The sequence below is a fragment of the Acinonyx jubatus genome, chromosome D4 (genome assembly GCF_027475565.1).
Source record: "Acinonyx jubatus isolate Ajub_Pintada_27869175 chromosome D4, VMU_Ajub_asm_v1.0, whole genome shotgun sequence".
NCBI lineage: Eukaryota > Metazoa > Chordata > Mammalia > Carnivora > Felidae > Acinonyx > Acinonyx jubatus.
In genome coordinates, this window is record NC_069391.1 from 2,149,038 (window position 1) to 2,169,659 (window position 20,622).

General features: G+C 60.0%; 3 protein-coding genes across 5 annotated transcripts; 1 reads left to right on the forward strand and 2 right to left on the reverse strand.

Annotated features, from left to right (window-relative positions):
- Nucleotides 1–13: 13 nt before the first annotated feature.
- Nucleotides 14–3,644, reverse strand: LOC106988273 (surfeit locus protein 1). 2 transcript variants are annotated; one of them, XM_027051750.2, is made up of 9 exons: nt 3,453–3,644; nt 3,304–3,355; nt 2,339–2,472; nt 1,948–2,030; nt 1,269–1,460; nt 939–1,011; nt 688–850; nt 282–363; nt 14–191 (listed from the first exon to the last, which is right to left on the reverse strand). In XM_027051750.2, exons 1-9 carry the CDS (start codon nt 3,627–3,629, stop codon nt 122–124), a joined length of 1,026 nt encoding a protein of 341 aa, XP_026907551.1. In that variant the 5' UTR covers nt 3,630–3,644; the 3' UTR covers nt 14–121. The 2 variants fall into 2 exon arrangements, with proteins under 2 accessions (XP_026907551.1, XP_026907550.1); XM_027051749.2 differs by having other exon boundaries at nt 2,339–2,490.
- Nucleotides 3,547–8,456, forward strand: SURF2 (surfeit 2). Of its 2 annotated transcripts, XR_008290842.1 has the most exons (7): nt 3,547–3,705; nt 3,791–3,945; nt 4,619–4,722; nt 6,644–6,832; nt 7,015–7,181; nt 7,588–7,778; nt 7,876–8,456. XR_008290842.1 is itself a non-coding variant. In XM_027051754.2 (6 exons), the coding sequence occupies exons 1-6, from the start codon at nt 3,628–3,630 to the stop codon at nt 7,666–7,668; spliced, it is 774 nt and encodes a 257-aa protein (XP_026907555.1). In that variant the 5' UTR covers nt 3,547–3,627; the 3' UTR covers nt 7,669–8,456. The 2 variants fall into 2 exon arrangements, 1 of the variants encoding a protein (XP_026907555.1); XM_027051754.2 differs by having other exon boundaries at nt 7,588–8,456.
- Nucleotides 8,036–20,610, reverse strand: SURF4 (surfeit 4). The gene is made up of 6 exons (XM_027051751.2): nt 20,426–20,610; nt 13,157–13,343; nt 12,398–12,474; nt 11,754–11,797; nt 11,054–11,240; nt 8,036–10,371 (listed from the first exon to the last, which is right to left on the reverse strand). The coding sequence occupies exons 1-6, from the start codon at nt 20,471–20,473 to the stop codon at nt 10,105–10,107; spliced, it is 810 nt and encodes a 269-aa protein (XP_026907552.1). The 5' UTR covers nt 20,474–20,610; the 3' UTR covers nt 8,036–10,104.
- Nucleotides 20,611–20,622: the final 12 nt, after the last annotated feature.

The following is a 20,622-nucleotide window of genomic DNA, read 5'->3' on the forward strand; positions in this document are numbered from 1 at the left end:
ATACGGTACAGAGCGTAGCACAGAGATTTATTTATGCCAATAGTTGCTGATCCCACACGAAAACATCTCCAGAAATCGGCCACTTCCTGACAATTTAGGGGAAGGGCTACATCTGCTAGTCTCACACACCAGAAGTCCGACGTAGGAATTTCTTAAACCACAGGTATGACGTAGCTGCACAGAGTCCATACCTTGGGTCAAGAAGATGAACAGTCAGGGTTCTGAAGGGGTGGGGGACTAGAGATCCAAACTCACCGCGGGACATCGTATCGGGGACTCACCAGGTGATGATGTATTGCATGTGCTCGTTCCTCAGAGTGACTCGGGTTTGCCCTCCAATGGGTCCCCCAGGGACGGTGCTCTCTGCAGAGATAACGGACTCAATCCACAATAGCTAAGCCGCCAGCTTCTCAGCACCAGTTTCTCCCTACCGCGGCTTGGCCAGCTGTTTCGTTGGAACCTTGCAGAGCTTTTTAGATTTTTGCGCGGCCAAAAATTCAGTACATACCTTTCACCTGTAACCAACCCTGGGTTGCCTCTTTCCAGACAGATACTCCCCTTTCTCCCAACGGATACTACGATGTAACTAACAGGAAATAACTAGAAAATTTCCAGGGCTAAAAGGAAGGTAGAACGGGGTATTTACAAAAAAGCTACTCGATCTAGGATGGGCTGATCACAACGTACTGAAGTCAGCATCAATGAAAATGGGGTCTGCGCCTGTGAGCCTAGCCATGGCCTCCAGGTCCCGGTAATGCCAGTGATTTCTTTCTGGATTGTTCTCAGGGACAAAGGGCTTCCTGGTTTCTGTCAGCCTCACCATCCCAACTAGGTCCACTTCTCCCTCGATCTAGAAAGGAAAATGTGAGAGTCCTCCTTAAGGCCTGTGGTTTCCATAGAGCCCTGCTCACAAAAAAAGGAGGGTTCTTGCCCCTTACCTGGCCTTTCGGCCGTGTATCTGGATTCACTTTCTTCCTGGGGACAAACCCTCTATTTACCAGAATGGTGATTCTGAAGTAACAAAGTATGCTCTCAGGCGGAGAAGGATTTTTGGACAAAGGTGTTAACCTCGTAGTCTCCGGGAGAACAAGGAGCATGTGTGCCCCGGGAAGGCCTGCCTCTGTCCAGCCCGTGTCCTGACTGGCAAGACCGATATCCAGGGCCCCTGCATCCATCTCCGCCTCCTCCCTCGGGCCTCCTCCTGCAACAGCCAAGCAGTGAATGACCCTCTCCCACAACCCGAGTTCTGACCTGTCGGTCCTACTCACCCCAGCTCTGTGCAGCGGAAGGGGGTGATGACGTAGGCCCCGCTCTCTGGCGACGAAGAGAGGCGGCCGGCCTCCCGGGCCTCCCGGGCCGGGTCCACCATCGTCCGAGGCATCATGTACAGCTCCTTGGAGTGGTCAAAGTGCCCCCTGACCTTCACTGGCCTGTACTCCAGGTTCTTCAGTTCCATTGGGCTACACAGCGGTGGGGAAAAGTGAGGCCCGACAAGACTGGGCGGGAAGTCAGCGCCTGTGAGGCCTACGCGTCCCAAACGGCACACGTTGGCTCCCTGAAAGTAGCTCTTGTCCCTCCAGGACAGTGGGTCAAAATGAGGGGTAGAGACGACAGAATCCCTTAGGATGCTTTTTCAAGATTCTGCTCTCCTGTCAAGACAACATGAGGCACACCACCCCCACCCACCCGGTAACAATTGCTGCTCCAGGGAGCCCATCAGCACCGTGCCCCCACAGGTACGATGGGCCTGGAGAAGAAAGGCGAAGCCCCAAGTCACAGATCTCTTTCTAAATAGATCATGCCACTCCCCAACGGTGGTCAGGAAGCTCATTAGAACAGCTCCTCTCGAGGGCTCCCGTCTGAGGGTCGGGACAGCAAGCGGAAGCAGCCAGGCCCCGCTGCCGACCTGGAGGGAGACCGGTCCCAGGCGGGCAGCCACACACTCACTCTGCTGGCAGAGGGATGGGCTCAGCCATAACTCTAGACTCGAGCTCTGCTATGAGCTTCAGCTTCCACTTCCGACGCTGGACCTGTGGAAACAGCACACCCCAGCAGATGGCAACAAGGGCAAAAGCTCAGAGCCACCATGGGCGCCTCGGTAGCCCAGTCGGTGAACCATCTGACTTCGGCTCAGGTCATGCTCTCATGTTTCATAGGATTGAGCCCCGTGTCCGACTCTGCTGACAGCTCAAAGCCTGGAGCCTGCTTCGAATTCTGTGTTTCCCTCCCTCTCTACCCCTCCCTGCGTGCTCGCTCGCTCGCTCTCGAAAATAAACAAACATTAAAAAAAAAAAAAAAAAAAAAAGCTAGAGCCATCAGCGCCAAAACCAGTATTTACCTGCCAGGTCCCCAGGCCAAAGGCAGTCGCAGGAATGAGAAGCAGGAACCACTGGACAAAGGAGTCATCCTCCGCTTTGGTGGCAGGTGCTTCAGCTGCAGAACTACCACACCTGCTTGGGCTCCAGGCCAACCCTAGGAAGGTTTCCAATCCTGGCGTGGGGTCAGAAGCCCCCGGCAAATAGACCTGGAGCAGCCTATTCCTCAACGAGACACGAGCACTACTGCCCCAGAGTGAACAGACCAGCCTGTGGCCACCGGGCACGCTCCCTGGATGCTCACCGACTGCATAAGCAAGACCTAGGGCTTAGTCCTGCCTTTGCCACCAACCCCGACCCTGGGTACTTCCTGTAACCATCTCCCGCCTTTTACACAAGAATAGTCTGCCGCGTACTCCGTCGCATTCAGATGCACCCGCTATGCAGAGAGGGAAGCGCGACCAACTCGGGAAAGGGGCTCGCAAGAGCACTCCCAACAGCTTCTCTTGTTCGCTGCTCGTGAACTTAAAGATGGAACCACGTACAGGGAAAGTGTAATTCAGCGGTCAGAGTGTGAGCCTCATCAAATGAGGGCACCTCGGGCGTCGCGGACGGTAAAAAAGCAGGCCTGGAGCAAGGGTTCTACAGCACCCTTCCTTCTTACGCAGCACGCTACCCTGCCGGACGTGCACGCGCAACCCGCACGCCGTGGCTGTGCTGTCGTCTAGGGCCCCGGCCACCCGGTTTCAATCTTGGGATGGCCCCTCTTCAGCCCGCTGAGGCGCTGGGAAGTGACGGACCGTCCCCGGCCGGGCGTGACTCGGGAGTACGAGAGGGGCCGGCCCGCGGGCCACCTCGGCTGAGAGGCACGCCCGCGTTCGGGCGGCAGTTCGAAGCTCCTCTCAGTGCCTGCGGCCGCCCCCTCCCCCCCTTACAAAGCGGGGCGTCTTTTCCCAGGTGCCCAGGTCACACCCGGACGAGTCCTCACCTGGGCGCAGGGGGACCGCAAGGACGCTCCTCCGGACGGCGCGCGCCGGGGCCTACGGAGACCGAGGGGCTGGCTGAGCCGGCCCAGGCCGGGTCCGGGTCCGGGTCCCCCAGCCCGCCCGACACGTGCCCGCCCCGCGCCCCGCTCACCGGCGCCGGCCGCGCAGCGCGAAACCCCAGCCACCGCACCGCCGCCGCCGCCATCTCCCCGCCCCGCCGGCGCTTCCGGGACGAGAGGCGTCTGCTTCCGGGGCGCCGCCGAGCCCCGCCCCCGGCCCACGTGGTGCGAGCGGCGCCGGCTTCCAGCCCCGAGGGCGGCCGAGCCATGAGCGAGCCGCCGGCCGAAGTGCTCGCCTTCCTCCGCGAACACCCGAGTCTGCGGCTGGAGCCGGGCGCCGCTAAGGTCCGCGGGGCCGGAGGAGGAGGTGCGGACCTGCTCGGGCGGCCCCCGCACCCCCTGACCCTCTCGCCCGCCCTCCGCCCCGCAGGTGAAATGCGCTCTCACCGGCCACGAGTTGCCCTGCCGTCTGCCCGAGCTCCAGGTCTACACCCGCGGCAAGAAGTACCGGCGGCTGGTCAGCGCCTCTCCGGCCTTCGATTACGCGGAGTTCGAGCCGCACATCGTGCCCAGCACCAAGAACCCGTACGTGGGAGGGGGCGCAGGCCGGGTACTGCGGGAGGGCCCCCGAGTGGAGCCTGGTCCCAGCGCTGAGTCTGGCCGCTGCCGCGAGGTGGATTCGGAACCCCGGTCCCTCCCCGCTGGCTGCGCGCTCCTCGAGGGCTTGGCGCCGTCCTTCGTAGGTAGATGTTAGGAGACTGGACATCCGGGTTGCAGGCTAGAGCTCCCCGGTGAGCCCCCTCTCCGTGGTGCGTGTTTGCTTTTTGTAAAGCTGAGGCTTGTCACCTAAGGCTCTGAATGCGGTGAGTTCCACGTATTTAAGGAGAACTTTGGTGTAGCTGAACGTGTACGGTTGACAGCACTGGTTGAAGGGAGGGGGCCGGGGGATGCTCCTGTTCATCTAGGACTTTGCCAAGCCAGGTCTTCACTTGCATTCCCTTGTGCGGGAGCGGATGCTGATGACCAGGTGTGTTCCAGGTAAACACCGAGAGGTCACGGTCCGTCCGGGTCACTGGTTCTCCACCCCAGTTGCGGAGTGGAATTGCTTTCCAGCCTTTAAGAATCTTGATGCCCAGTCTGCTTCGGAGACTTCTTTGCCAGACTCTGGGAACGATTCCAAGATGCAGCCGCGGTTGGAGAGCCACTGGTCCAGACCCTTGTGAACACCCCTGCCAGCCCACGTTTGCCTGTCCCCTAGGCACCAGCTGTTCTGCAGACTCACCCTGCGGCACATCAACAAGGTCCCCGAGCATGTGCTGAGGCACACCCAGGGCCAGCGGTACCAGAGAGCTCTGCGTGAATGTAAGTAGCCGTGGGCGGACGCAGCCTGCCTCAGTTTACAAGTATTTCGGGTGCATGCCTGCTCTTCTCCAGGACCAGTGCCCTCGAAGGCAGAAGTGGTGTCTCAGTCAGCTTTTGGCAGTAGCTGGTGGTGCACCCGGCCCAGCCCAGGGGAGGGGTGGTGGCGGAGACTGCGATAAAGCAGGCAGTGGGCCCCAACGTAACTGTGAGTGCTGTGGCAGTCTTGTGCCGAGGGCCGCCAGGAGGCCTGCCTAATGCGGAGGCCCTGGGGAGGCGGGGTTTCTGGGCTGAGACTTTAGGGACGTAGCGAGTAGAGGCAAGAGTGCTCCCGTTAGAGGAAGGATTCCAGCAAGGTTAGAGGCGGAAAAACACTTGGTTGTGGGAGGTCCTGAAGGACGGCCACTGTGACACCACGCAAGATGCGGTCGGGGTCAGCAAGGCAGGTGGGACGAGACCACAGGGGGTCTTGGAGGCCACAAAGGACTGAAGCGGGGACTGGTAGTCACTGTGTGCGTCAGGGTCACTGTGACTCTTGAGGGCGGGGGTGGGGGGTGGGAAGGAGTGGAGCAGGGGACCCTTGGCGGCCGTGCAGCCAGCTGAAGGGGACGGTGGCCGGGGCTACAGGTGCTGGCAGGGAAGACGTGGACAGATCGCAGCTGTTCTGTGGGCAGAATCAGTAGGTGAGGGAGAGGAAGAAGTCAGCTGTGACTCCCGGATTCCTGGCTCGAGAACTGGGGTGCTTACGAGAGTGGCATCTGAGTCGCAGGCTTTGTGGGGAAATGAAGCATTCTCTTCAACGTGTGTCACGGAAGGTGGCTGTTGAAGACACGGGCCAGTGCTCAGATGATGCACACCACTGACACTGAGTGGCGTTTGCGTCCACAGAGCCACAGAAGAGGGGACACGAAGAGCCCCAGGAGGGGGAGAAGCAGGCGGGGTGGTGTCGGGACGGAGGTGTTGAGGAGGAAATGGTAGACGCTTCTCAGATGCTCCTGAAGGGAAGGTGGGGACAGAGCCGGCGGGAGCCCCACGGGGAAGAGAGGGCCAGGTGGGCCAGAGCCAGTGGGTCTGGGTATGGAGAGAGAGGCAAGATGAGGGGGAGAACTCTGAAGGCTGTGTTTCCCCAAGAAGAAATGAGGCCCAGTCTTCGCCCACAGGCAAAAGTGAAGGACCCGTGAAGGGTCCCACGTTGGCACAGAGCCTGGGGGCTGCTGGGTGTGGGTGGGAAGAGAGGGACTGGGTTTTCCCCAGTAAGAGAGTCGTCCTGATGCTGGAGCGTGTGGCTCACGCGACCAGCGGCCGAGAGGAGCCAGAGCCCGGCAGCTGGGGAATCTGGCCGGGGGTTCTGAGAGGGGACTCCAGGTGTAGGGTCCGCTGGCCCCGAGGCCGTGTGGGGCCACAGAGCGAGTGGCAGAGATGAGGCAGGAGAGAAGAGCCTGGCGGTGGGGGACATCAGAGGCCAGGGCCCGGTCCCCTCCCCCTCCTCCCTGAGACAGGAGAGTGCCGCCCACAGAGGGCCACCTTCAACAGCCAGGCCCCTTGGTGCCACCCCGCTCCTCATCGGGGCTTGGTCTGTGTCCGCCACGCCGGGCGTCCGGCCTCCCCAAGGCCTCTGTACACAAGAGGGTGTGGAGGCCTTGTCGCGGCCTCCCCCCCCCCCCCCGCTCCGGGCAGGGTCAGCAGCGTCCAAGCTTCTGCTCTCGCCCAGGCTGGGGCCCGGCACAGCTCTGCGTCTGCTCACGCCTCGCCCACGCCCCCACCGGCCTCCCCTCCTCTCCTCGGAGCTGAGCCAGGGCACCTCCCACCACCACATTTTACCCAGCAGACGGGGGCGGGGGGGGGGGGGGGGCCGGGCCCAGTGGAGCTGGTCTCTGCTCCGGAGGACAGGGGGGCAGACACGGCGTGCCGGCCCGTCTCCCAGATGAAAGGTGTCAGAAGCAGGGCGCGGAGTACGTGGCCGCCTGCCTCCTGCACAGGAGGAGGAGGAGGGAGGACCAGGTGGACGGCACCGGGCCGCCTCGCCGGGGAGAAGCCTTCTGGGAACCTTCGTCCGGTGAGGACGGCGCAGCTGCAAGTGACAGTGATGACAGCATGACAGACCTGTACCCGCGTGAGTGGGACTGGCCCCCCGCCCCCGGACGTCCAGTGTGTCCTGAGCCTGCAGCCAGCAGGCTCCAGCCTCCTTCCCTCCCACGTCGTGTGCTCGGGCCCTCGGCCCCGTCTGCGCCCCCCCTCAGCCCCGCGCAGACGGTGACCCGGACCTAAAACTGCCCATCCCTCCGTCCCTCTCAGCCGAGGTGTTCACCAGAAAGGACCCGGGAGGGACTGAACACGGGGACGGCACTGAGGACTTTCTGACCGAGGGGGAGGACGAGAGGCCAAGGGGCCCGACAGAGACGGGCCCTGGGGGCGGAGAAGAGAGGCGAGGGGACCAGGAGCCGGTCCTCAAGCGCCGGAAGGTGAGTGGCAGCTTCCCCTGCCGACGGTTCTCTGTTTCCTTACCAAACCTGTTTAAAGACCCTTTCCGTGGCAGATAAAATGCCAAGCTAACGTTTCGGGAGTAAACTAGAAGCCGAGGCTGCTTTGGCCTGACGGGGCCAGGGGCTGCCGCAGGGACGCTGGGCTCTGCAGCCCGTCCGAGGGGACTCCGGGGCGCACGCCGCAGGGGCCCCGCGGGAGGGCCTCGTTAGGCCGTGGCCAAGGTTCCGTCGCCCTCGGGTCTACAGGAGATCGAGAGCTCGCTCGCTGGGGGCGGGCAGGTGGCATTTCAGGGAAGCCACGGGTGGACAGCTGGCCTGACTCGGGGGCGCCCCTCCGAGAGGACAGGGATGGCTCACTAACTGGAGCTCCGTGTTCGTGTTCCAGAGGCAGTTGGGCTCAGCGAAGAAGTTCAGACGTCACCACCGTAAACCCAAGAGCTTCAGCAATTTTAAACAGTCAGGTTAATAAACGGCTGCCGGAGGAAAGCACATGTGGAAAGCTTTTCCGGAGTCCTTCAGGTCCTCGAGCCCGGGTCCTCTTCAAGCCGCCTGCTGTGCGCCCTCTCAGCCGATGGGGTGGGTGTCTCAGGGTCCTCTCCATCCGCTCATGTATGCTGTCCCCGGGGCTGGGAGTCTGTGCCACTGGCATCAGGGCCACCTTACCCATCCCCAGGAAGCAGCCCCCAGGGACCCCGAGGGAAGCATTCTCTCCCGACGTGGTTTCTCAGCGGGCCTCGGCGAAGCCTAGAGGGTTCGGCTGGCTCGCTGGGCATCCGAGGAGAGGCCTGGTCAGGCCCCACCCCAGCTGGACAACACCAGAGGATCACGCCGCATACAACAAATGCCGTTATTTATTTTGATGTTTCCAAAAATCAAAACGTTTCCAAACACAACTAAGATATAAAATACAGCATAAAATGAGATTTATACCTATTTCCCACATAAAGCCAAAAAATTGTCAGAATTGGTTTTGCCGAAGCCAACTGGTAGATGGTATTTTTCTCTCCTTTCTGCAAAGGCATCTACCCCCGTCCCAGGCACGAGCCCACCGAGGGCCAGGGGAGGCCCAAGCAACCTCCTCCAGCATTGAGGGTGCCCCCTGACCGCACCCCTTGGCCTCCTGGGGTCAGACCGTTCCTGCAAACCAACAGAGGTATTGGAACTGTCAAAGGTGTCCCGGAGGGACGGACGTGGCTGAGTGTCATCTGATGGGACTGTGATGCTGTGCTGATGGGAAAGGGGGTGGACCGAGAGGTGGCCCCGAGGTGGACGCACGGCGTCAGAAACCACCCCGTGCGGCGAGCATCTGGGTGGCCAAGTAGAAAAGCCCTCTCCATCTGTTGCTTTTCCAAGGCCGGAGGCGTTTGCAAATGGGCGGGCGTTGGGAACATCTGGGGCTGAGGTGTGGGCATGAGGTGGGGTGTTGAGAGGGGTGCCATTGCTTCTGTCAGGTCTGGCGGGTCCAGGCCGCAGAGCCAAGTAAGGCCCTAGGAGCACTGGGAGGCAAAAGTGGGGCAGCTTCCCCGCCCCACGCTGGCTCTGGTCTGGCTGGTAAATGTGGATCCTGGTTCGGGACTGGCCCCGGCATCCCTAGGGATGCCCTCAGGCTTGCACATCTAGCCATGAACCAGGAAAAAAGAGACCAGCTTCAGGCAGTCCTCGTTCTAGCTTGGTCAGCCTGCCACCCCCCCCACCCCACCCCCCCCGAGGGTCTGGGGGAGGCACAGACGAGTCCAACTCTCCCCTCGTGGCAGTCGCTACAGCGTGGACGAGTGGAGAAGAGCCAGCAGGCGCGTGCAGCCCCAAGAAGAGAAACGCGGTGTAAGGCAATGTTAGAAAACTTTAAATACAGGATTAAGATCCAATCGGTAAGGCATCACAAATCGTAAAAAGTAATTTGGGCTGCATTCAGCGTAGCAAAGACAAATCTGAGCAAGCAACAGCCTTGAGAAAGTGGTAAGTCACGGCTGCGCAGCTTGGGAAAAGTCCCTCCAGCCGAAGGAGAGGCGGGCGGGGCGCTTGGCCAGGTCGGAGCCCACGGGAGCCCACAGCGGCAGCCCAGGCTCGGTGTGAAGACCGGGGGTGAGGTAACTGGTCTGAGAGCCCGCTTCATCGCTGCCCTGCCCCACGAGGCTGCTGCTCCTCCCACGCCCCTCACGGGAGTCAGCGCGCGGGGGCGGGGGCGGGGGTCCCCATAGGCTCCAGGTGCACCTGGGGACTTCTGACCCGCCGTTCCCGCCCTGAGCCGCTGAGGCTCCCGGGGGGTTCCCCTACCCAACGAGCTGCACCAATCGGAGCCGGTTTTGTGCCGAGTGAACGGCAGCCTCGGTGGCCCCTCTGGCACCACTTCGTTTTTGGGTTTGGGTCCAAATGCCGTTGTTGTCCCTGCGAGCGTTACGATGCGGCACGGGGACAACTCGGAGCCATGGGCGAGGCTTACGCCCAGGACGTTGACTGTGTGATGTCGGGCTGGGCCATCCCAAATCATTTAGTTTTAGCTAAAAACGTAAACTTAAAAAACAGTAAGAGGGAGACCGCTTTGAAGGATACACAAATGTATCTGCTCACAGTACAGCTTGAAGGCCCCCCACCCACAAAACAGAAACAAAAACGGGAACTGCGGCCACAGCCCAGCAAGCTGCTCGTGGGAAGCCGAGGCCGTGCCTGGGGGAGGGAGGCGCTGTGCCCAGCCAGCCCGCCCCAGTGGTCGGGTACTAGGCTGTGGGTCCAGAGCAGATTTAGCCGCCAAATTTCAGGTGTCTGCAAATAAATTCTCAAAACATCTGTGCCTTTACCAAGGGAGGGAAGGAAAGAGGACACATAAATGCTGGCATTTTGGTCGAATCCACCCCGAACCAGTCCTCGATGGCCGCGGGTCCTAGCCAGGCAGGGAAGGGGTCTGTTACCACTCTTTCTTCTTCTCGTCCATGGAGACGCCCCCGGGGCCCAGGGCCACCACAAGGAGCAGGCCTCCGATCACCGACATGGTCTGGAAGAAATCGTACTTCAGGAAGTCATGCATGGGCTTATAGACAGGAATGGTCCAGAAGGCGTTGAAATACACGTTGATGGCAAACAGCCAGACGACAAGAGTCAAAGCAGCCAGCTTGGTTTTAAAACCAATGGCCACTAAAATCATCAGAGCTGTGCCCACGATGTTCTGGAGAATCTGCATAGGTTAGAAGGTAAGAAAAAAAAAACGTGAGGAAGAAGAGATATTCCAACTGCCCTTGTCACTGCGGTATGTGTCCAGGTGATGTCACAGAGGGGTGTGCATTCAAGTGAGGAATAAAGAGGGAGGCGCCAGGGGCTTCGGTGAACAGGCTGCAATTTACCAGGACACACTCAGGCCCCGGCCTGCGGGCCCCCAAGCCATCCAGGTAGTCCCCAGTACTTCTTAGGAGCGGGCTCCCCCGTCCCATGGCGCCAGGTGCCCCTCCTGGGAGCTTTTCCCGGCCAGGGCGCCCAGCCAGCTCTAAAGACGGGCATTGTAAAGCTCCTGGAGACGAGACACCTGGCGTGCACACGGCACGCGATAAAGGTACGAGCAGTGGGCAGCTAAAGAACCAAGGGTCTGCAAAGAGCCCGGGTGGACCGCCTGGAGGCCGGCACACAGGATACCAGGACCTCCAGTGAGGTCAGGGAGACTCTAGACTTCCTTTGTCAGCTCCGGGCCCCTAAGAGCTTGCGGGGTGTTTACTCCTTTTAGTAGGATCCGACGTCTGCCTCCTTTACGCCGACTCCTTCCAACAGCCCCTGGAGTAGGCTCCGTGCACAGGCGGGGAAGAGAGGTCGGGGCCCTTTCTGAAGGACAGGAGCCCAGGTCCACGTACGCAGGCAGGAGCGCTTACCGAGAAGAAGCTGGCATCAAAGTGAAGGAGGGTCATGAACATCAAGACCAGCAGAACCCTGCCTCCGAGCTGCATGTACTGTTTGGGAGAGCTCTCGCGCATGGTGGGGACGCCTGCGAACATGCTCTTCCCTTCGGAACGGGATTCCGCCAGGAGCAGCAACAGGCCTCCTCCTAGGGCCAGATTCCTGAGGACAGAAACGCCAGCTGAGTTGCCGGGGCTCGGCAGGCACTACGCACGCCCGTCAGACCAGGTCGGGAGACCTCGGCGGGAGCACAGGAAGGGAGGGCCCTTAGGTCCCTCTCTCTAAACCGTGCCGGACCGGCCGGGTGTGAGTCCACAGGACTCACAGCCGCTCCACGGCTGAAGATAGATGGGTCTGTTCCGCCCAACAGTGACATTAACCTGAACACACTCGGAACCTGGCCCGGCCTTGGCCCTGCTGTTGACCAGCTGGGTCCCTGTGAGCAAGTGCTGCCATTCCGGCCCTCCTTCCCTCCCTCATGAACAGGGGGTTGGGAGGGACAGCTTCATCCTCACCTGTGTCCCGGGGTGCGGGTGGGGGGTTGTTGGGGGAGGGAGCCTCTGCCAACACCTCCTACAGACTCCAAGTGCTTGGACCCCAAGAAGTTCACTCCCGACTGCTAGTTACTGAGTCGACAGACATGAAAAGCAAGCTCAGCATGTGGAGCGCACGTACCTCATCAAAAACTTCAAGTCCCACAGGATGCTGTAGGCGATCGTCTGAAGGGAACAGAGAAGGGACAGAAACTTGAGTCTCACGTTTCCAAACGCACTGGGACTTCTCGAGAACAGCAGCAGGCAATCTCTCCCACAGAAGCGTAAACATAAGGTGCACGGGACAGTTTAGGAGCCCAGGACAGCTCCGAGTTCAACCACAGGCTCAGCATTTCTCGAGCTGTGCTGACCACCCCAGGCCCGCGTAACGAGCACCGTTCCCTGGGAGCACCCAGCCCGCAAGGTGCCGGCACGGCGCCCGGGAGCTCTGGTCCAGGTGCACACAGCTCATGTGGCCAGCTGGGTGTTCACGAGGTAAAACGATAAGACAGTGTCCTGGCTGCAGCCAACCCTGTCATTTGTCCCCATCAGAGGAAACTCGGGAAGGTGGCAAAGAGGTGGGCGCCCAGAGCTTGGCACCTTTTCAGGGGCCCCATCCTCTCCAGCTCTCCTGAGCCTGCACTCGGGAAAATCCAGTGTTTTCTCAGGAAAGAAAAGGAGACCCAGGCAGAGACACAAGGGGGTGAAGCCGCATCCTCAGAGACGCCTTTGCGGAAGCTATGCCCCAAGCACGGCAAGGAAGAGAAGAGACCCAGCCCCGCGTACCTGCAGCGCTATGATTCCAAAGAGCCCAAAGCAGGCGTACTGCACGAAGTTCCTGCTCAACACCAGGATGCAGCCGGCTGGAAAGGAGAAGGGCCAGGCTCAGGGGGCCGCGGGCGAGTTCCGGGCGAGGGCCGCCGCCACGGCACCTGGCGCCCTCACCTGAGCCCTGCGCGGTTGGTGGCCCAGCCACGCGCCCGAGAAAAGAGCAACTCCTGGGAGAATTCGTCGTAGACACGGACCACACACGAGTCAACGGGACCTTACTTATCGAAGATACCGTTCTAGAAAACGGATCCCTTGCTCCAGGGAAGGGGCCGTTTTCCGGAGCAGGCGGTGCAGTGGAAACTGCCGTGGGAGCTACAGGACGGACTGAGAAGCACAGGCCCCTTTCCGGCCCCAAAATGTACAGGGAGGGGGGCTGCCGCCAGCAGACAGCGGCCGGGGAGCAGAAGATCTGCGGCCCACGTGAATCCGGCCACCGATTCACCCTTCCCGACACCCTGCGTCTCCCCTGCTCTGGCTCCCCTCCGGCCCACCCGGGTCACCCAGTCTCCCCCGCGTCCCGGTCCAGGCGCTTAGAGCGGGGCCCGTGTCATCGGTCTTCAGTGAGCACAGCACCCACCCGAAGGCCCACAGAACCCAGGCCCGGCCCACCCGCCAGGGAGGAGGAAAGGGCCGGCAACGGCCGGCCCGGGAGCCCCTCAAGTGACCTGCCGTCCCCGCCCACAAGGTAAGCCAGCGCGTATCAGGGCCACTCACTCAGCTGTCCCAGCAGGTTGAGGAGCACAAAGGCGGAGGCCAGCGCGTAGCCGCAGCCCCACGTCGTGTCGATGTAGTCACGCTGCTCGCCCCACTGGAACCACATGCGGACGCCGTCCTCCAGGAACGTGCTGATCAGGCAGAGGCGCGCCACGTGGGGCAGGTACTGCTTCGTGACCCGGAGGAACTGCGGGCCACAGAGACCCGGCTGAGGGCTGCGGGACCCTCAGGGCCGCTCCCCGCGCTGCCCTGTGTGTCTCTGCGCCCGCCGGTCCCGTCAGGCTCGGACCCCCAGGGCGACAGCCTCCGCCCTGTCAGCACAGGCGTGTAGGTGCCAACTACGGTCACCCAACGAGGGGCCCACGCAAGGCACACCGCGCGGACGCTCGGGCGAGGGCCCTGGCGGATCAGGATCACCCCGATGAGGCCCTGCCGGCTCACCCGCGGTCTCCCCTCCCGTGCGCCCCGGCATTTGCACTGAGTCGTCTTTATCCTAGGCCGACCGGCACCAAAGGGGGGCGCGCGGCACCCCTGGCCTCTACCCACCAGACGTCATCGGCAGCCCCCCTCCAGCTGTGACGGCCAAAAACGCCTCCAGACACTGCCACAGAACCGCACCCACTCCCTCGAGACCCTCTCGTTTCACAAGTGGGCAGACTGCACCCCACAGGGGAAAGGGGCTCCCTGAGAGCTGCACGGACCCGAGACAGCCCGCTGAGGCTTGGCCTGCCAGTCACACACGGTCACACACGGCTAAGCCTTGGCCTCCCAACACCCCCAATGGTGCTCAGACCCACTCTAGATGGAAGAGGGCTGAGCACGCTCTGAAGACAGTCCACTTAGGGGACAGCCAGGGTCCCAGGCCTGGAGGGCCTCACGGTAGACCAACGGTAAGTTCATGTGTCTACGCTTATCCCAAACCTCCGGGCAGTGAGAGAAGAGGCCAGGCTCTGGCAGCCACGTGCACACCCCCAGTCCCTCCCAGAGTCCTGGACTGGAGAGGGTGGGGTGGGCAGCGGTGAGCACACACATGGAACTGGTGTGGCTAATGGCTAGAAGGCTCTGGAGTCTTTTACAAAGACATGCTAACAAATGGACGCACAACTGTCTCAACAGCAGTGAAGAGTCCAGTTCGGAAAATCACTGGTGAGCACCAAAGGGAGAGAAAGCACATTTAGAACTTCCTCTTGCTCCGTGCGAAGTGCGCCGTTAACGACAGCGTGGTTATGAAACATATATCGGGTGGAGACACAAATGTCACTCGGGTGCCCTGCAGCCACTTTCTCTTTCCCACCGTCCAAGCTAAATGCAAAGGGAAGGAAACCCTGCAGCACACGGTAAGAGCAGGCTCTCCGGGAAGTCCGCCCACAGAAGTGACGAGTCAGGCAGCCGAGTCTAAAGGGCACCTGTGGGCCTGGCCCCCGCAAAGGGACAGTCAAATGAACATCACTGCCCCTCTCAGGGCTGGCGAAACCTTACTGGGACCAGCTAAGGTGTGTCTGAAGAGTCTGTTAATTATTGGCGTTTTTGAAAAGTTGCTTTCAAGTCCTAGAAACAGCTGATGCTCTCGGCCACAAGTAACGAGCCTCTGGCTGTTGAGATCAACCTCCAGTTTGTCGACTTGGGCTCAGTCAGCAGAGAAGCCTCACCTCCCCTCCCCTCCCCTCCGCTGGGCCACGGCAGCCGGGCACTTGTGGGAGGGAGGGAGAGTGGGGAGAAAGCCCTTATAAGCCAGGTGTCCTTTCTCTCCAAATCTCCCGAGCTTGACTGAGCCCCAAGGTGGCGATTCTGTACACGCCTGCTCAGCCCTTGACCCTCACCGAAGCGGGGGCAGAGGTCACAGGGAGAGACCGACGCCTGGACAATGAACCAGGTGGGTCTAAGGTTCTTTCCAACTTGAATAAGCAGAGGAGAAGAGGGAAGGAGAAAGAACCTTAACGCCCCTACAAATTTTGGAGTCTCTGTAAAGCACACACAGGATGTCTGTCCACTCGGGGTACACACCCCCCCCGCGTCAGACCGGGAGGTAGAGGGACAGCTGACCACTGGCCCTGCTGCTTCTGCCTCATGGCCCAAATGCTGTCGTAAGCCCCAGCAGGGTCAGCGGTAGAGTCGTTCCTAGTCTAATCCACAGGGACACGACTGGGGCCGCGGCGCAATTCTGGAGGAGGCTGACCCCAAAAGGCAGGGGCAGACAGACATGGGACACGTCCTGACCCGCCTCCAAACTGGAGCTGAAAGCTGCCTGCTGTGCTCACCAGTGAGGAGCAAACAAGCCCGGGCCCTTGGCCTTCATTCTAAGCCTCCTCACCATGAAGCACCCCGCTTAACACGCGCTCTGCTCCACAGCCCGGCCCAAGAGACACAGGCAGTGTTTAAGAGCTTCCGTGATGAGTCTGTACGCCTAATTTGAGTGTCTGGGTCAAGAGGATTAAAGAGCAACAGGGAGACTCTCCCTTCCCCGTGAGACAGGCTGAGGAGACAGACAGCTCTGTGCTTTGGGGGGGTGGGGGGGGAGCCAAAATTCAGGTTATTTCCAAGTTGGATGTGGTTCAGGCTACGGGTCGGCTGTATTTTGCAAGCCAGGCTGCTCCAGAACTTCTTTAAACCAGCCAGCCTCTAATAAGCACCTGTTTGGACTCAACAGGAAAGAAAAAAAACTGTTTCAACACGAGGCCAGACCCAATTTTACTCGGATTCTCCGAATGCGTGCTGGTTATGGCGGTTCAGACTCGGCCACTGAATCCACGTCAGGCGTCTGGGGACCGCATCCTCCCGGCACAGCAGAGAAGAGCCCCTGAAGCAGGCATCCAGGCAGCACGCGGGAGCCCGGGAGGAGTCCCCTGTCCCGTGCTTGTGCAACGGGTCCTGCGGGCCAGGGGCTGGGTGCTGCCCGCTGGGGACACGGAGACCCACGACGGCCACGCCTGGGACAGAATCGTGGAGGGAAAGCCGGAAGCGGGCAGCAAGCAGGGGCAGGCCAGGCCACAGGAGAGGACGGTTAGCCTGCGTGGGGCAGGCTTTTCACTGGAACCTCCAAGAAGCTCACCGTCAAGCAGGGTGCGGTTCACAAGCGATGACAGGACCTGGGTGACTTATGAAATACGGAAAGTTGGGATTTATTTACGAAGGGCTATGATTTTGATTTTAGAGGGGGTTTAAGAAACCTAACTCTGAGAATACAGTGATCATGTCACACAGCCACCTGCAGCTCCCACATGACACAGAAAAGCTACTTTCTCTGAGTACTGAGGACAGAAGGGACTTGAGGAAAGCTGTCTGCAATTCTTGGTTGGGAACTCTGAGGAAGCAAAAAAGGGCATGAGACCATCTGGTCGCAGGGACTGGGGCTGCCCTTCTCAAGGGCCACTTCAAGCCTCCACATCCCAGAAGATTAGAACTTGTGGCCAGATGGCCTCCCTCACATCAGGCTGAGTCAGGGCCAGAGCAAGAGTTCGATGACTCACACATGGGCATTCACCATGACCCCAGAACTCCCCCGGCAGGTCTCCCGGGGTGCTGCTGTGTGGGTTCACGCTGCACCTCCGAGTACAGGAACAAGCGTCAACTGGTCCTGGAGATGGCCTGGCTTCCGTACCAGAAATCCACGTGACTAAGAGCCTAACCATAGGAGAGTAGCAACAAATCCCATGGAGGAGAACACAGCTGTGCCTCACTTTCCAGAAGCCTTGCTGACCAGTGCCCCCCGTGTCTCCACCCCGCTCCCCGGAAGAGGCGGGATGGCTCTTCTTAGGGCAAGCAGGAAAGAATGCGCCCTCTTTGCCTTCTCTCCTCACTCCTGATGGCGCAAGGCAGGAAGCCCCGGCAGGGAGGGGGACACAGAGCAGAGGAACAGGAAAATGATGCTCAGCACCCATCACTGTTACGAGAGCCCCACTCATACCCAATGGCCGTCCACACACGGTTAATCCAGAGCCCTAACACCCGGGGAGCAGGTGTGCCCACTCACGTTCTGTCGGGCCATCCGAGCTACCCAACGCTGGACCAGAGGCCCAGGGGAGCTCCTGCGGGCACAGGCTCCCAGGATGGCTCCATCATGCCAAAAGACAGGTAAAAACCCCAAAGGCCACACAGGACAGCAAGGCCCCATGCAGCTTACCGGTCACCCTGGTGACAGATGAGCCATCAGGCCGAACCCAGTAGGTGCTAATATTCCCATTTACTGGTGCAGATGTGCTTGCAATTACGCTCTGCCAAAGGGCAGCGAGCACTGGCTTCAGGACCCGGACGTAATTTTGGATTGCTGAGTTCGTTAGTCTCTGGCCCCTCCTGACCTGGTCTCAGATGGCTTCCGAATGCCTAGCTCCTGCAGAGGGCACGCTCAGCGTTTTCTCTAAGAGCCTGGCCTCCTGGCCGCCAGGGGCAAGGAGCCCGATGCCAGAGATGTAGCTCTGGATGAGCCGGCCAGTCAGAACGAACGGGACAGCTGACCCTGTGCTCTGACCTCTGCGGGCCTCAAGGGGAGGCTGCAGGACAGCCAGGAGGCGAGAAGCCCAGCCTTTGGTACCAAGATGTGGACTCAGAACTTCAGCCTACCTCACTCCATGCAAGACCGCCCTCTCCACACCTGAAGATAGAGGCACTGTGGCCAGCCTCACGCGGTCCAGAGGGTAACACAGTACTAAGCGTGGAGGACCTGGCCCAGAGTTAGTGTCTCTTATCATAACTACTGGGGGACACGCAGGCTTTCTAGGTCCCACTCCAGCAACCTAGATTTTCTGGTTAACGCCTGTCACTTGAGTTTTGCTTTCGTTTTCTGAAGACAGGGTTTGGAAAAATGGGTCTGTCGTGTTACTGATCAGTGACTTTGACAATATTCCCCCACGCCCTTCAAATGAGATCATTTTCATTTTAAAAGCCTGGACTCCAGCACCTTTATTATTGGCAGCTTTGTTTGAATATCGTGTGGATAAATGTTAAAGCGGCACCCCAGCCTGGCCAGATTACTATCCACAGGAAGCCGTCACTTGGGCTCTGCACCCTCTACTCTGCCCACGTCCTCCCGCGCCAAGCCTGCCCGGGCAGAAGACGCTCCTGACTTTGGTTTTGGAGAGCATGAGGGCCACTGCCCTCTGAGTCACCCACAAAAGGGCGTGGAGGGGTCTTTTGACATCCGCTGCCACCACCAAGGTGGGCCCTGGCCCTGATAAACTGACAGCAGGAGCCCACACTGCCTGACAAGACGCAGCCCTGGGCCACTTTGGGTGTTTGACTGTGATGCAGGCAGGCCCTTTCTCCTCCATTTGTGCCAGAAGAACACCAGGCCTCGGAAGCTCATAGTATGTGGCACTAGCTTTGAGGTCAGAGTCTGGGGTTCCCCCCGGGGCTGTGCCCCAGGCCAGTCCAGAAGCCCCAGCAGGCCATCTTTCCCACCAGTGACTTAGGTGCAGCCAGACTGTGTGTCTGCCTGAAGGGCCTTTCAGGTTCCAAGATCCTGCTTCTTTGATTTAAACAAAATGCAGGGAGAAAAAGAAGAAAAGATTACATATAGAGATTTTGAGCTTTTTTTTTTTCTGTAGGAAAGTTGATCGTTTGATAGTTGGCACCAGCTTGGTTAGAGACATTTTATCTAGATTTGGTTATGAAACGCACTTGCAAAATCAGGGTTCTCCGGACTGAAGAGTGAGTGTGCAGAGCTCTCACGGTCCCCGTGGCTCAAAGGAGCCATCTTCTCAGGGAGTTGCTACTTGGGGAAATGCAATCGGGTCACTAAAACCATTGAAAAATGGACAGGGAAGGCCTGCGTGGTTCTTGAGAGCTTTTGATATGAGTTGTGTTTATGAAGGATACGATTTTTAAAAGGTCTTTAAACACAAAATCATGACCTTAGCAAAAACTATTTTTTCAAATGGACACACTTTCCCCGCCCCCCCCCCAAGCTGGTTCTCAAATACCAGCTCACAGGAGAGTGGTGCAATGGAAACCCCGCTACCAGACCACACTACAGACGGCACCCTTCAAGGGGAACAAGGGAAGGTCGAGCCCGCCCATGCCGGAACAGAACACACGCATTTGTGTTTCTAACTCACACAAACGCGTACAAGCCTTCCAATAAACCCAAACTTCAGAGTTTCGTTACTCAATACCACCCCCGTAAAAATAAAAAATGTAACCTCACTACTTTTTAGTCAGGCAAAAACCACAAACCCGTTAAGTGCACAAGGGAAAGAAATGGCCAGTGGGCCAGACATGGCTGTGCCTGCAGGGATAAGGCTGTTCATCTGTAGACGTAAGGGGGCACTTTCACAGCTAGAAGGTACACTAAATAATCAAAGCTTGATGAAAATCGCCAGGAAGCTCCGTCCTTTCCCCTTTCTAGGATCTGATTCTGTCCATCTGGTCTGTGTCAACTGCCTGTTTCAAGAGCTTCCCCGGTGCTCAGAATGCCACCTGTACACTCGGGGAAGAAAAAAAAAAAAAAAAAACCCAGGAAGATAGGCTTCTCCTCCTCCCAGGTTTGTGTACTGATAGATACCCATCCAATTCAGTCCCAGGGCAGAGTCCAAACAGGGAGGGAAAATGCTGGGAGGGTCAAAGGGACCCCATGAGTCCAACACATCTGGGAAAGAGTAACAGAAGAAAGTGCGGTTGCTTTCCGTAGTTGGGGTGCATACCAGGGCGCCCCCTTTCCTCTGGGAGGACCCCCAGGCCTCCTTTCTGACCAACCCCGTTCAGGATCACAGCTCCCCACCCCGCCCCCTAAGAGTGCCAGTGAAAGGAGAAGCGTGCAGGGACCACCCCAACAGTTCGATACGGAGAGAACGCTCCCCAGTAGCCAGACTCGGCCCAAACCCGCAGCGCCCCCCAGCCCCCAGGCCTCGGGCTCCCTTCTCGGGACCGGGCGAGGCAGCCCCTCACACCCCTCACCTCCTGGGGCCGGCCAGGCTGGGGGGGGGGGTGGAGGGGGGCGACTCACGACCTGGGTGCCGAAGCACGGGCCCGAGAACCCACCCGGAGCCCTGGCGGGGAGGCGGCGACAAGGGCAGGCCGGGTTTCGGGGAGCCCCGGGTCGGGAAGGCGACGAGCCCCGGAGGGGAATGCCCCGGTTGGGGGAGGGGGCGAGATTCTCCGGCGGGCTCGGGAGGGGTGAGGACGCGGCGCAGACCCAGGGGCGGCCCTCGGGGGCCGGAGGCCCGACTCTGGGAGCGCAGAGGGCTCGGGGCCGAGGCCCGGAGGGGGAGTCGGAGGGGACGCGCGGGAGGGGCCTCGGGGCCGGGGCAGGAGGCCCGGTCGGGCCGCAGGCCGCACCTGGTCGGCGAAGTCCTCGGCCGTGCCCATCAGGTCGTTCTGGCCCATGGCGGCGGCGGGAGGCTCGGCTCGCTCGCTCCCTCGCTCGGCGCTCGGCCCGTCGGCGCCCGCGCCCGCTGCGGCCTCCACAGGAAGTGCCCGGCGGCCGGCCTCGCTCCTCGTCCGCGGCTCCAGCGGCTGCCACGTAGGCCAAGCCT

Coding starts and splice junctions, on each gene's coding strand:
- SURF2 (XM_027051754.2), top strand. CDS start 3,628: ATGAGCGAGCCGCCGGCCGAAGTGCTCGCCTTCCTCCGCGAACACCCG. Junction 3,706..3,790: donor TGGAGCCGGGCGCCGCTAAG/GTCCGCGGGGCC, acceptor TCCGCCCCGCAG/GTGAAATGCGCTCTCACCGG. Junction 3,946..4,618: donor GTGCCCAGCACCAAGAACCC/GTACGTGGGAGG, acceptor CCTGTCCCCTAG/GCACCAGCTGTTCTGCAGAC.
- SURF4 (XM_027051751.2), bottom strand. CDS start 20,473: ATGGGCCAGAACGACCTGATGGGCACGGCCGAGGACTTCGCCGACCAG. Junction 11,798..12,397: donor TTGGAATCATAGCGCTGCAG/GTACGCGGGGCT, acceptor TGTTCCCTTCAG/ACGATCGCCTACAGCATCCT. Junction 10,372..11,053: donor TTGATGCCAGCTTCTTCTCG/GTAAGCGCTCCT, acceptor TAACCTATGCAG/ATTCTCCAGAACATCGTGGG.
- LOC106988273 (XM_027051749.2), bottom strand. CDS start 3,629: ATGGCTCGGCCGCCCTCGGGGCTGGAAGCCGGCGCCGCTCGCACCACG. Junction 2,031..2,338: donor TTGGCCTGGGGACCTGGCAG/GTAAATACTGGT, acceptor CTGTTTCCACAG/GTCCAGCGTCGGAAGTGGAA. Junction 1,012..1,268: donor TTCCGCTGCACAGAGCTGGG/GTGAGTAGGACC, acceptor TTGTTACTTCAG/AATCACCATTCTGGTAAATA.